The sequence below is a fragment of the Tasmannia lanceolata genome, unplaced genomic scaffold (genome assembly GCF_043159265.1).
Source record: "Tasmannia lanceolata isolate RefF3 unplaced genomic scaffold, GAP_Taslan_0.1 ptg000013l, whole genome shotgun sequence".
In the NCBI taxonomy this organism is placed as follows: Eukaryota; Viridiplantae; Streptophyta; class Magnoliopsida; order Canellales; family Winteraceae; genus Tasmannia; species Tasmannia lanceolata.
The window spans coordinates 27,920,207-27,935,913 of NW_027518690.1; the positions used below are offsets into that span (position 1 = coordinate 27,920,207).

At 40.6% G+C, this 15,707-nt stretch overlaps 1 protein-coding gene across 1 annotated transcript in view; it reads left to right on the plus strand.

Moving 5' to 3' along the window:
- LOC143891119 (uncharacterized) overlaps positions 1-15,707 on the plus strand; it is a 222,512-nt gene that overhangs the window by 92,252 nt on the left and 114,553 nt on the right. Inside the window, exon 2 of the mRNA XM_077395760.1 lies at positions 967-4,318. Within this exon, the coding sequence (XP_077251875.1) occupies positions 1,100-4,318 (3,219 nt within the window). The 5' untranslated portion in view covers positions 967-1,099. The remainder of the gene's footprint in view (positions 1-966; positions 4,319-15,707) is intronic.

Sequence of the window (15,707 nt, forward strand, 5' to 3'; positions counted from 1 at the left end):
TAATCCAGATGAATCCATGAACTCTTTCATCAAAGACCAGGAAGTGTCCATGCAACAACTGATTGATATTTACCCTCCTGTTGGGCATATTGGTGCTGTTGATATTCAAAAAGCCCGATGTCGTGCTCTGAGATTCTGCTCCTTTGCTAGGTTCCTCACTGTCCAGCCTTCTCGCTTTGCGTCAGCTGTTCTCTTGGACCTCGTTGATCAGATGGATCGTGGCGCCAATCCAATTCCTACTATGCTTGCAGAAACCTTTAATGGATTGGATGAGATGGCTCGTCTTCGTGCCAGCTCAGGTCCAGGCTCTTATGTTCGATCTTTTGTTGGGTCCTTCTCAGGATGTCCTGCATTACTTCACGTGTGGTTATGCCACAAGCTAAAAATTGCAGCTCCTGTGCATTTTGATCATACGTTATACACCTTCAGTGAATGGCGTCATGATGTTTCTTTCAATCATAAAGGCGATTGGGCTGAGTGGTTGAGTTCTCGCCATGAAGATCAGATTTATTGGCAAATCCCTGGAATCCAAGAAGCTGTCTTCAATACTGGAGAAGCTAACTACGTTCGCCTTCTTGGCCTCAAAAAGACTTCCTTTTATATTCCTGCCAGGATTCAGCGTCAGTATGGAAGAGAGCAATCCATTGTGCCTCCCCTTCGTCATTTCTATCCGCCTGAGGATTTCAAGCCCAAGATTGTCAAAGCCGTTTCATCTGCTTGGGATGTTCGAGTCATCAAATCTTTAAAGGAGTCAGTTGAGGAAGATAGTCGTCCAAAGAAGAAGTCTAGAAAGAGTGCTTAATGTCATGTTTTCTCTTATCATTCTATCTTTGAAAGATCGAACCATGTACTCAAGCTTTAATGATCTATCAATAAAAGTTCACCTTTTTCTTTCAGTATCTTCGTCTATGCATACATCAGTGTCTACTTCTTTCTGATTTTAAATATGTCTTTCAAATATTACAGGGCCGTAGACACCATAGCTAACCCTAATACTCCTTGGGTTCGGGTCTCTTCTCGGTTGCAGAGGAAATCTGTATCCCCGCCACCTTCTCTGAGAACCCCAGTATCTCCTTCTTTCCCGTCCTCATCCTCACCAATGGCAGAAAACCAGGACAGTCCTCCACTCGCTGCTATCACCGATACTCTTACCTTGATTCTCCGGCAGCTTCAAGAGCTCAAGGAAGAGAACCAAGTTATCAAGGCTCAGCTTTCTGAGAAGTTCGGACAATCGTTGTCCAAAGATAAAAGGCCCATGCACCATACAGCTACTTCAGTCGCACCTGCCCAGCCGGCGTTTATCCCCATTACTGATAAAATTGAAGAAGATCTGGAAAAAGAGCAGTACAGTCAGGACCACAGTAAGCCTTCTCAGTTCATGGTTGATAAGTCTGTTATGGAGAAATTAGAGACTCTTACCAAGAAAGTTCAAGACATTCAGTTTCAAGACCAGGGTGGTTTCAATCCCAGTGATCTTACTCTATTTCCCGAAATCCGCCTTCCTGCTAATTTTCAAATGCCAGATTTCGACAAATATGATGGTGTGGGTTGTCCAATCACACATTTGCAAATGTTCACCATCATGTGTCAGCCTCAAGGCTTATCTCCTGAGCAAATGGCTCAATTGTTCCCAGTTTCCCTAACCAAGGTTGCTAGAAGATGGTTCATGGTCTTGGACAAAACTCGTTACAGGACATGGAAGGATATCGGCGAGCAATTCATCAGGCAGTTCAAATATGATGATGGGACAGAAATCACCAGAAAGGATTTAGAGAGAACAAAGCAAGACTCGAGGGAATCCTTTCTGATTTTTGTGAAAAGATGGAGGAGATTAGCAGCTCAGATGATGGAGCGTCCGTCTGAGGAAGAGCAAGTCCAGATAATCATGAAAAATATTTCCCCCCAGCTCCAATATCACATGTCTTTGCAATACTATCCAGACTTCAAACACTTCATAGTGGCAGGTACCCAGATAGAAGAGGCTATGGCTCAAGGTGTATTCAACCGTAGCAACCCAAACCCCAGAGATTTCAAAAAGTCCCCTCCAGCCCAAGTCAATAGCATTTCCCGTTCCAGTGCTCAATCCTCTAGGTCCCAAGAACCTCTAGTAATGGACTATGCTCAAACCGCAACCGCACCTCGGCAACAAACCCGGGTAGAATTTACCCCTCTCCCCATTCCATCTTCAGAGGTGCTTAAGCAGTGTCTGGCTTCAGGTCGCATAACCCTACCTGCCATCCGGCCTCCACCCAATCCTCTACCTGCAAATTGGCGAGCTGACCTACACTGTGAGTACCACAGAGGTCCTGGTCATCTTACTGACAACTGCATTGCCTTGAAATATAGAATCCAGAAACTTATTGATGAGAAAGTCATTGCATTCCAGCCAAGACCCAATGTCACCCAAAACCCGCTACCCGGTCATGCTAATCCTCCCGCTGCCGTTAATGCCATAACCATAGGAGATCCTGAGTTTGACCCTCTCACCCTCATATGTGCTTTAGAACCCATTCCTGAACCCCAAATCGTCTTCTGTGATGAATCATACCTGAGGGAGTCTGTACCTCCCTTGGTAATCACCTATGAGCCACAAGTCCCTCAAATTATCACTTATGATGAGCCTGAATTAAGTGAAGTCAGACATGTGACAAGGGGCGGAAGAATTTTCAAACCTGTTGAATTGAGAGTCGAGAATCCAGGGGCATTAGCTCGAGGAGAGGAGCCGCAATATGTGAAAGACCCGGACGATGAAGTTGTGCAGCAATTGAAGAAAACACAGGCTGTTATATCTGTTTGGGGGTTGTTGATAGCATCGAAGAAACACAGAGAGGCTGTGTTGAAAGAATTGAATACCACACAGGTGTCCTCACAAATATCTCCAGAGCAACTAGCTGAGGTTGTCGCTCTGACCCAGGCCACCAGGGCCATTAGTTTCTCAGATCAGGAGCTGCCTCCTCAAGGTCGGAATCATACTAGAGCTCTTCATGTCACTATTATCTGTGGAGGCAAGAAGGTGCCATCTGTGTTGATCGATAATGGATCTGCGTTGAATGTGTGTCCATTAAGAACTGCCATTACCTTGGGTTTCGGTCCCACTGATTTTGCCGAATCAACCCTTGGTATCCTCGCATATGACAACACCCGCAGAAATGTGGTCGGAATCCTTACCACCAGGATCGTTGTAGGCGGTCAAGAATTTGAGGTGGAATTTCAGGTTATCGATATCAAGGCCTCGTTCAATATGCTTCTGGGACGTCCCTGGTTGCATAAGGAATGTGCTGTGGCTTCAACCCTTCACCAAAAATTGAAGTTCATCAAAGATGGAAAATTGATCACTGTCAGAGGTGACGAAGAGCCAGAAATAGGGCAGATAACAGGAGAAGCTCGGATCCTTCCAGTTACAAAAGCAGATGATTACAACTTGAATGGTTTCGCATTCGATGTTACTGCTATTTCCTATGAAGATGCCTCTCGGGAGGAGTTGTATTTGCCTTTTGCCATCAGTCCTGTGGTTGCCAAGATGATGAGAAAAATGAACTACTTTCCGGGTATGAATTTAGGCCGTGATCCAAGCAAAGCGTCTCACTGGCGCCCAATCAAAGCAAACTCTGGAGTTTTCGGTCTTGGGTATATACCTACTGAGGAGGAGGAGGAATCCATGAAAGAATTGTTGAAATTGAAGGAAGAAATCCGCCGCACTGGAAGGGTACTCCCGATGACTCCATATTCCTTATCAATGAATGGTCACTTTATCAAAGAAGGTGAGACTTCTCCATACTATGGGTTTTCTGAACCATGGTATGACTCAGTAACAGGGATCATGATACCGGGTTTTGAAATATTCAGTGGCCTTGCTCTCCCAGAAACAGAACCGCCGGTATATTGTGTTGAAAAAACTGTTGAGGATTGGATAGTCTGCCTTGAGCCAGATATGTTGGGGTCTTTGTTCGAAGAAGATGTGCCTGATGTTGTTTGTCAGGAGTTGCCCGTTTTAGATCATTCTAAAAAGCAAGAAGAGACTGACTGTGAAGATGTGCTAGTGGCGGTTATTCAGGACGATGCTACCTTTACTGAACCTCAGAGTCAGATTGCACCTGCAACAGAAAATCTTTCCAACTGGAGTTCTGATATTTTTCCATCTTATTTTATGGCTAAGTCAAGTCTAGTCAAGCCAACTGAATCAGTGTCAGTGCCTAGTCCAGGCGAGTCGTTTTCTGAGTTTATTTACTATATGAATCCTGAGCCTGTTCAGGATGAGTCCAAGAATAATGATGTAACTTCTTTCAATTCAATGAAATCCGATTCTCAGTATGTCTCTGTGTTTGCTTCTGACTTTAATAATGATAACACTCCCTCCTCAGACGAGGAAGAAGGGATCGACGAAACTCCCCTTGAATTGCAGCATATGCTCAAACAAGAGGAGGAACGCCGAGCCCAGCCTCTTAAAGATGAAATCAAAATTATAAACATCGGAACAGAAGATTTAATACAGGAAATACGAATTGGAAATACTCTATCCTCTGAAGAGCGCGATGAATTAATAAACCTACTTAAGGAATATAAGGAAGTTTTTGCCTGGTCCTACAAAGATATGCCCGGGTTGAGCGAAGACATTGTTCAGCACAAGCTACCTTTGTTGCCAGGAATTAAACCTAAAAAGCAGAAGCTAAGGAGAATGAAGCCCGAATGGGTCTTGAAAGTAGAAGAAGAGGTTACTAAGCAGTTGAATGCTGGGTTCCTACAAGTGGTGGAATATCCAGAATGGCTTGCAAATATAGTACCTGTACCGAAGAAAGATGGAAAGGTGAGAATGTGTGTAGATTTCAGAGATCTGAACAAGGCAAGTCCGAAAGACGATTTCCCTCTACCACATATCGATATCTTGGTAGACAATACGGCCGGGCATGAATTACTATCCTTCATGGATGGTTTCTCGGGCTACAATCAAATTAAGATGGCACCCGAAGACATGGCTAAAACCTCGTTCATTACACAATGGGGGACATATTGCTATCGGGTAATGCCATTTGGTCTTAAGAATGCTGGTGCAACATATCAAAGAGCAGCTACAGCTTTACTCCATGACATGATACATCGAGAAGTCGAAGTTTATGTCGATGATATGATTGTAAAAGCCAAGGAAAGGAGAGATCACATCCCGAACCTCAAGAAGTTCTTTGAAAGAATACTCAAATACCAGCTTCGCTTGAATCCTAGCAAGTGTGTATTCGGGGTTACCTCTGGTAAGTTGCTTGGATTCATGGTGAGTCAAAGGGGCATAGAGGTGGATCCTCAGAAAATTAAGGCTATCCAGGAGATGCCGCCACCTAGAACCGAGAAGGAAATACGGGGGTTCCTAGGAAGGATACAGTTCCTAAGACGATTCATTGCTCATCTGACTTCAACTTGTGAACCTATCTTCAAGCTATTAAAGAAAAACTCTTCCAAAGAGTGGACGGAGGAATGTCAACAGGCCTTCGAGAAAATAAAGCAAAGTTTGTCTGAACCACCGATAGTAGCACCAGTAATACCGGGGCATCCATTGCTGCTTTACTTGTCAGTAACAGAAACCACAATGGGCTGTATGTTAGCACAGCAAGATCCGGAAACCAAGCATGAAAAGGCTGTATACTATCTTAGTAAGAAGATGTTGGAGTACGAACAGAAGTATACTGTCCTAGAAAAAACCTGCTTAGCTTTGGTTTGGGCTACTCAGCGACTCAGGCATTACCTTTTATCACATAAGGTCTTGCTCCTATCAAGGATGGATCCTCTGAAATATCTCTTTGAAAAACCAGCCCTGACAGGTAGGACTGCCAGATGGTTGTTATTGTTGTCTGAATTTGACATCACCCATGTAACCCAAAAATCAGTAAAGGGCCGAGCCATTGCTGAACAATTGGCAGAAGCACCCCAAGAAGAAAATCAGCCTTTCAAGACGATGTTCCCAGATGAAGAGATCATGATGGTAGAAGATGAATATCCAGAAACTGGTTGGACCCTCTATTTTGATGGAGCAGCAAACCAAACAGGACAGGGAGTAGGGGCATTGCTTGTGTCACCTCGAAATGAGCATGTTCCCCTTGCCGTTAAGTTACAATTCAATTGCACCAACAATATGGCAGAGTATGAAGCATGCATTGTTGGGCTTGAGGCTGCATTGGCCTTAGGCATAGAGAATCTTGACGTATATGGAGATTCAATGTTAATCATTTGCCAAACCCAAGGAGAATGGAGAACCAAAGAAGAAAAGTTGCTGCCATATCATGAATACTTGGATGTTCTCGCTAAGCAATTCCAGCACATCACTTTCAGTTATTTGCCAAGGTTGAAGAATAGATTCGCCGATGCCTTAGCGACGTTAGCTTCTATGATTGACATACCTCACAATATGAAGATGAGGCCCATCACGGTTCAAGAGCAATGGGCTCCTGCATATGTTGATGCTATAGAGATAGCTGCAAGATGTCCCGATGGTAAACCATGGTATACGGACATAAAGAACTACATCTCGGGCCAGGGGCATCCCAATGAGGCGTCGAATAAGGAGATAAGGACTTTGCAGAGATTGGCAGTTAACTTTGTCATTTGTGGAGGAGAGTTATATCGACGGTCTTTCGATGGAATTCAACTCTTATGTGTCACTGAAGATCAGGCAGAAGAAATTCTCGCAGATGTTCATGAAGGGGTGTGTGGACCTCATATGAATGGGAAGATGTTGTCAAAGAAGATCCTACGTCTGGGGTACTATTGGCCAACATTGGAAGCAGATTGTCACACATTTGTGAAGAAATGCTATAAATGTCAGATACATGCGAATCTCATCCATGTACCACCTACCGAATTGCATTCTCTTACTTCTCCTTGGCCGTTTTCGGTATGGGGAATTGACATTATTGGCAAAATTTCCCCTAAGTCATCCAGTGGTCATGAGTACATACTCGTTGCAATTGACTACTTCACTAAGTGGGTTGAGGCCGCTTCTTATGCAAAGCTTACATCCGCATCAGTTGCTAAATTCATACGAACCAACATCATATGTAGATATGGGATTCCCCATGAACTTATCTCAGATAACGGATCTCATTTCAAGAAAGAAGTTATCATTCTTTGCGAAGAGTTCAAGATTAAGCATCACAAATCCTCACCTTATCGGCCGCAGACAAATGGAGCAGTGGAAGCTGCAAACAAAAATGTCAAGACTATCATTAGCAAGATGTCAGAAACTCATAAGGATTGGTCGAATAAGTTGCCGTACGCCTTGTGGGCTTACAGAACATCAATTAGAGCTTCAACTGGGGCAACCCCTTACTCTCTTGTTTATGGTATGGAAGCAGTGCTACCTGTAGAGATTCGTGTACCTTCGCTCCGAGTATTGACTGAAGTCAAGTTGCCAGAAAATGAATGGGCAGACGCCAGATATAAAGAGCTGAATATGCTAGATGAAAAGAGGTTAAAAGCGCTTTACCATGTGCAGGGTTATCAGCGCAGAATAGCCCGGGCTTTTAATAAAAAGGTTAAAATCAGAGATCTCGAAGAAGGCAATCTTGTTCTAAAAGAAAACCGAGCACCAGTGTTTGACCCAAGAGGTAAATTCAAGCCTAATTGGTCAGGGCCATACATCGTGGACCAAATCTTACCCGGAAAAGCCGTCAAGCTCTGTAATTTAAATGGAGAAATATTGTCGGAACCAACAAATCTTGATCAACTCAAGAGGTTCTATGCTTGAACACCAGAAGGCCGTCTTTTGGCCGAATAAAACCCAAATTCATAACCCAAAATCAAAAAATATATAACCTTTTGCAAACCCTTTCGAGCCTACATAAAATTTTCCTTCAAAACCCAATGTACTAGGGGCATTCCCCTGAACTACGCATGACCTGATTCCTACACTGGGATACGTAGGCAACCTGTTCACAGGTTCGGTCGAAACTCTTGCAAAACCTTAAGCCATTCTTTGAAAAGCTCTACCTCACCTGTAAAGTCCTTTTGGTGTTTAAAAAAAAAAAAAAAAAAAATGGAGCTTGAAGATCCGCTAGATTGAAAACCTGAAAAGGCGATCTAGGCAAAATTTAGGATCATTCCTCTGCTAAGTTGAAAACCTGAAAAGGCAGCTTAGGCAAAAGTTAAGGGGGTAGCCTGCTGAGTTGAAAACCTGAAAAGGCGATTCAGGCAGAAGTTAAGGTTGAACGGTCCGCCAAGTTGAAAATCTAAAAAGGAATACTTGGTCGTGGTAAGATGGGGTTCACGCCAGAAGAATTACATCGACCTCTGAACTCTCAGTAGGTCAGGCAAAAATAACAATGATTCCCGAAACTAAGGGCATTAATTTCAAAACAATCCGAAAGTTGATAGAAGGATATATGAAGTATCACTGTCTTAAAAAATAAGTGAAGATGTTTATCAGTGGAGAAACATTCTTTAAAAGAGGCTAACCTAACCCAAAAGAAAATACTGATAAGTCAGAAGCATCACGAGATCACTTGAGTAATCTTTCTTATTTTGTCTTTTTATTACCAATGTCTGTGGTTCTATTTTTAGAAAAATTTACAAATGCTATTTTAAAGAATTGTTGTAGGATGCAATCACTCTGAAGGCAGGTTCATTAACGGATTCCGAGAAACTTGGAAAAGGTGCGACTGTCACGAATGGCGAAAAATCTCTGAAGAATGATCTCTGGTCAATAACTAGAAGAAAGTTAGAGTGCCTCAAATTGGGGCAGGATGCTAATGAAGTGGCATCTCATATTCAAGCTTTGAAAGACCTTTGCTGCATGGTGGTATTGAATCATTTGCTTCCAAAGTTGTTAATTGGGGATTTCAGTTCCATTTCCCTGATAATCTTTATCAAAACCCAAACTTTCTTATCTTTTTGAGTTCATTCGAAAATATTCTCTTATTCTCTTTGAGCATCATACAAATGTGATGTCTCATTTCCATGGAACTCCGTAAAAATACGGTGTTCCATTCTCTTCGAGTCCATACAACTATGGTCTCTTATTCTCTTTGAGCATCATACAAATGTGATGTCTCATTTTCTTGGAACTCCGCAAAAATACGGTATTCCATTCTCTTCGAGTCCATACAATTATGGTCTCTTATTCTCTTTGAGCATCGTACAAATATGATGTCTCATTTCCTTGGAAGCCGTACAAATACGGTATTTCATTCTGAGATCATTCAAAAATGTTCTCTTATTCTCTTTGAGTATCATACAAATGTGATGTCTCATTTCCATGGAATTCTGTAAAAATATGGTGTTCCATTCTCTTCAAGTCCATACAACTATGGTCTCTTATTCTCTTTGAGCATCATACAAATATGATGTCTCATTTTCCTTGGAAACCGTACAAATGCGGTATTTCATTCTGAGTTCATTCAAAAATGTTCTCTTATTCTCTTTGAGCATCATACAAATGTGATGTCTCATTTCCTTGGAACTCCGTAAAAATACGGTGTTCCATTCTCTTCGAATCCATACAACTGTGGTCTCTTATTCTCTTTGAGCATCATACAAATATGATGTCTCATTTCCTTGAAAGCCGTACGAATACGATATTTCATTCTGAGTCCATTCAAAAATGTTCTTTTGATTCTATTTGAACGTCGTACAACAATGATATCTCATCCATACGAATATGACATCTCTTACTCTCTTGAAAGTCGTATAAATATCTCATCCTTCCTCGTCTATTCAAAAATAGTCTCTTATTCTTCTTTGGGATCCATACAAATATGGTTGCTCATTCTTTGGGAAACCGTACAAGGATGGTGTCTCATTCTGATATCTCATTCCTTGTGGGCCTGTATAACTACGGGGTCTCATTCTTATCAAATCCATACAGATACGTCTCTTAGCCCTTTGACCTCGTACAAATGCGAGGCTTCATTCTGGTTGAATCCATTCGAAATAATATCTCATGTCCTTTGAATCCATACAAATATGGAGCCTTGTTTTATCTGAGCCCATTCAAAAATGATGCTTCGTTCTCTTCAAAAAAAAAAAAAAAAAAAAAAACAAAATTTAAAAAAAAAATAATAATAATAAAAAAAAAAAAACTTTCGAAAGTCCCATTATTCTCTCTGAGACGGTTTGAAAATGGCGACTTGTTTCCTCTGAAACCGTTCAAAAACGGTATTCCTTTCCCTCCTAAAATCCATTTGAAAATGGTATCCCATTCCTTCATTGCCTGTTCAAAAACGGCGCCGCATCTTTTATTCTGGATTGCAAGATCTTTCCATTCAGAATAAATCCGATTCTCCGCTATTCTAAACTGCCATCTCATGGTATTTAGAGTAAGTGCTTTTTGATATATGTTCAAGTTCTAGGATTTCATCTAAGGTCTTGCATTATATTAGGTTGCGTTGTGTTTAGAGAGTCCTTTGTCGATTAAAGCTACGCAAAATGGTTTTGTCATTCTTTGCTTTGGTATTCGATAACTACATCATCTCTACCAAAGAGGGGCATCTGTAGACACCCCATTTTGATTCGTTTTAATCAACAAAGAAGTTAGTGTGATGTTGTCGAATTCTAGTGTTTTCCATTCCCGTGTTCGTCCCTTATGCTTTCTCAATCTTTCCGATCTATTCTGCAATGTTCCGCATTTTTCTTTTCGCTAGTGTTGAGGATGGTTATTCAGGAGAATCCAAGCTAGGGGAGAATTCAGACCCATTCGGTGGGCCCGCATTGGACATTTATTGGAGCTTGGACCGTCGGTGGGCCCGTATCGGATATTTGTTTAAATTTGGATCAATCAAGGGGCCCGCATATTGTTTCAATGAAAATAAGTGTTAAACCTTCTTCGATCCAACACCTAAAGATGATCATCAAGAGAACGGTCAAGATCTCAGAGAAGTCGTTTTAACAACCAATTTTGAAATGATCATCAGGTTGAGTTACTCAGGTCAGCCCATTGAAATGATTTAGGAGGACACAACCTACTTAGGTAGGGGACCCATCAATTGGATGGTCTGGATCGTCATAGAGGAATGATTTGAGGGGGCACAACCAATTTACATTGCGACCCACCATTTGAACGGTCAAGATCATCAATTGTCGCCCATCAAATGGACGGTTCGGATCATCAAATGGGAGTGATTTAAAAATGGGGTAACATATTCACATTTTGATCTATTGGATGGTTTGGATCAGCCCATAGGATTGATTAGTGGAGCACAAATTAAATCACATCGCAGCCCACTATTTGAACGGTCAAGATCATCAATTGTCGCCCATCAAATGGACAGTTCGGATCATCAAATGGGAGTGATTTAAAAATGGGGTAACATATTCACATTTTGATCTATTGGATGGCTTGGATCAGCCCATAGGATTGATTAGCGGAGCACAAATTAAATCACGTTGTCGCCCATCAAATGAACGGTTCAAATCATACTTTGGAGTGGGGCATATGATTTTATGCACAATTGGGAATTTGGTCACATATGGGACCCACTTGGGTTATCTTTTACCTACTCAAAAGGACTTTAAAAAACATGCATGGGGCCACACACATGTCAAAATTCAATGTCCACAATGGTGGCCACCTACCATGGAATATGTCCACAATGGTGGCCACCTACCATGGAATAAGTCCACAATGGTGGCCACCACCCTCCCATTCCTTTGCTATAAATAGTTCAATGAGGGAGAGTAAAAGGGACAACTCATTTCTCTTCTATGATGTGTTCTAACAAAGTTGCTATACCCCTCTCTTAAAAACAAAAACCCTTTCTCTCTCTCTCTCTCCCCATTCAAAGTGAGGAGAACAAAGAAGAAGAAAAAAAAAGATCAAGAGGAAGAAGAGCGGAAGCGATCGCACATAGGCGGGATTCTCGTGTTTTTTTCGGCTTTTGGATTCGGCAAGGAACTCATCACAGGTAGGTACACTGTTCTCGGAATTTTTCAGAATTATTTGGTATACATGATTTTTAACGAAGAAAACTAAAAGATATACTAAACAGATTCCAAAAATACTGAAATTTCGTGGGAAAATAATATGTTACTGATTCATTTTACCATGAATTTGTAAAGATTTTTGGAGTTTATTTGGTATATTATTTAATGTTTTCTTTGAAAACTATCAGATTTTAGGATAATTTGTACTAACATCAGATCATCATTAAAATTCATAAACTTTTTACAGAAGTCTTATATTTCACATTTCTTTCTGCTGTAAAAGTTTCAAGTGATTTGGATCTGGTTTCATGTGTGGTGTAGTGTTAATTCATAATCTGGGCTGAAAATTGAAAAATCCGAAGTCAGTAGTAAATAATTTCTAAAATTCATGAAAATCTCACTGCATGCTATTTATATTCATATCTTATTTCTGTAGAAATTTCATAGAATTTAGATTTATATTTCTACTAGTTTCTGTGTTAATTGTGCAATCTGGTCATTTAATTGTTTAATCAAGATTAAATGTGAAATTAATGTAAAAATCTGCAAAACTCATACAGTAAGCTACATACATTCCCATCTTGCTGCTGTAAAAAGTTCAACTTATTTCGAATTTGTTTGCAATAATTTCACTTGTAAAATCACTCATATGCTTAAAATTGATAAAATCCATTGAAAATTCGAAATTAATTAAAAATCATTGTGAAAATTTCCAAAGAACTTTAAAATTCTGTCACATGTTCACTCCTTAATCCATTGAAACAGAAATTTTAGGATCTTTAGATTTCCCTGGAAAAATGGCCAGTGTATCCATAATCGTATCCCAATTGCAATCAATCTTTGACAATTTGAATATTTAAGCTATAACATGCTATTGGCTCCGAGGTTACTGTCCACGGAAATCCTGAGATTTGCCAGGCAATAAGATGCTATAACCTAAGTACTAAATTGCACAAGGAAAGAGCGCACGATTCCCTCCTTTGGATGCCATTCTGGGCCGAAATTGGTGAACCCTAGAACCATTGATATTCCTTAAGTGTCCAAAAACTGAAAATCCTTAAAATCTGAAATTCGTTAACCTCAAGAACTCAAATCGATTTATCTTGTGTCTTTCGGAACCATTGGATCATGGTTTCCGATCTAAGAACCATTAGAGCCCAATTTAGGAACCCTGGTGTCAGGTCGTGTCCTAGGTTTTAGGGAGTCCTAGAGTTAGGAGTCCAGCCTCATCACGAACGTTTGTTATGTATAACAACCGTGCCATAGGTCTAGTCACACTAGTCACCCAATCTTTCCTTAAGACAAGCCTAGTAAACTAGGATGTAGGCAAACCTGCATTAGTCTAAGGAACAATTTGCATTTAGATAAGAATCATATAGCATCTCAGATGAAATCCTAAGATAATAAAATCCTCAACTTGAATTAAATAACTTCTCTCAAAACTGTTGAAACAGTCAATTCTGTCTAGGTCGGTGTCCTAGTTGAGTTAGGCATAAGTAGCTTAGCTTAGGTGCACCGAACTACGTCGACTCTGATCCCAGTAAGGCTTGGGTACGTAGGCAGCTTGGATGTCTGATGGCATACCACCCGCGAGTCGGCACCACAAACAAATTGTGGTGTTTTGTATATTAATTTTCTTGTAAATGCTTAATCAAATCACTTAGGATTTTCCATGAAATTAGAATTCTAGGAGAACTTTCACTTAGAATGAATCCAGACAAATTAATAAATCAAGATACACATCTAGGATTCACATTAAAATTAGATCATAGGATGCATGTCACTTAGTTCGCACATTAACATAGAGTTGAATGAGCCATTTAAAATAAATTTAAAAGAATTAGCTTTTGGAATCGAAGACCGATTATCGGGCAGGAATGGTGCATGTGGCGGATAACTCCCCATACCTTCCATTCTCGTAACCAGGTAGCGAGTCTAGATTTCTGGTTAATTACGGGTCCTAGATCCCACATCTAGGTGGCGACTCTGTCAGTCTCTTTCGTGTGGAATTCGGATTGCCTTAGTGATCCCAAGTTCACAGGAAAGATTAATTCAAATCAACATTAAAATGCACACGCCAATCGCGTGGGTACGAGAGACCAAGAGAGAGAGCGCGGCGGCTCGCGCCCCACCCCTCTCGCGGGATCGGGTCCCACAAATAGAACTTAGTCTTTTTCTCCTCCAACTTTGGCCAAATCCTTCTCTTCAAGCTTTAGTGTCACCTTGGATTGAACGGTGGATGATTGATCCTTGGTTGAGAGTAGAAAACAAAAAGAGCATGAAAAAGAGCAAGAGAGAACAAGAAAACCTAAGAGAAAGTGCTTGAGAATGGTAGAGTGAGAGAAGAACTTATATGAAGAGTTTCCCAAACGTGGGCTGCCCCAATATTCTTCAAGAGATACTCATGAGCAACTCTAATATTACTGCCATCTAATAGGGAAGAAGAATTAGGAATTGATTTCCGAAAAAGAAGGCTGCTGAATACTGTTTCTAAAGTGGCTAGCTTTGTCAAAGACTTTCTAGATAAACCCAAACGTGATCTTCTATTTATGATGGTTGCCAATATTCTTTTCTAATGTGGGCCAAGAATTTCCAAAATTAAATATATATGGAGGAGAGAGTTAACAACATGACTTCTCTCATATATATTATTAACAAAAATAGATTAAAGAAAATCTTTTACGTGAACTACTTTCCAATATAGAGGAGTGGATCAATGGAAATGTGGTTTGCATTGTAAGTCGATCCACACCATCCATTTAGCATGCCATGATGTAAATTGGTTGCATTCGCAACTCATTTCCAGACCATTCATTTAATGGGACGATAGATTGGTTGCATCATCGCCCGTTTGGAACGTCCCAAGTTACTTTCCATAAGATAATCCAACCATCCATTGATGGGTCCACAGATATTGCATCCCAAAATATTTCCATTGGATGATTCAAACCCTTGATCAAAAATCATAATCAGCCCCCAAATCAAAATGGCACTTGCATTTTCTAAACAAAATTTGGGCGCTGCAAATACCCACAAATTTTGGGTTTAACTAGCAATGACCGAACCATACATGATGAGAGGGCCCACCAGGAGAGACGTACCAAATATGAGAAAATGAATTTAAAAAGAGGAGAAACAAGTTGCCCATATTGATGGCCTCTTTAAACGTGGGTTTCTTCTTTTTCCTTGCAAAAGTTCCCAAAACTCGAGTGGATCCCACGTATATGGCAATACAAATAATTAGAAATTACTATTTTGTTTCTTCCCAAATCGTGAGAGCCAAAGTGGGCAACGAAATAGCCTTTCTAATTTGTAGTTATGCCATCTGTCAAATAAGGTAAGAGGCAAACATCCAAAAATAAACATTACTTTCTTCTTTTGTTTAGAAGCAGGTGATGGTTGCTTAGATAGCGATCCAAATCCGAGAGCCACTTTTGAATCAAATGACCTCCTGTGCTTATTATAATGATAGTGATCCAACCCGTCCATTTTAATGAATGTTAATAAAACCCCTCAAATCATCTCCCAAGGCCGATCCAAACCATTCACTTTATTGGGCCACAATGGTAGTGTTCTCGTATTTGATCTTTTCTTTAGAATTTCTTCTCTTTAGCTCCATTTTTCGTGAAATTCGAGAATATCCCTGAAACACCAAAAACACAGAAAATACCTTAGTAGTACCGCTTTAAATTATAAAATATGCATGTTTCCTATCACTACCATTCACACATAAATGTGTTCATCAATGGTCTCATATCCTCCTTCAACCCGTTTGTGAACGGTATCTCATTTTCCGAGTCCATTGGTGA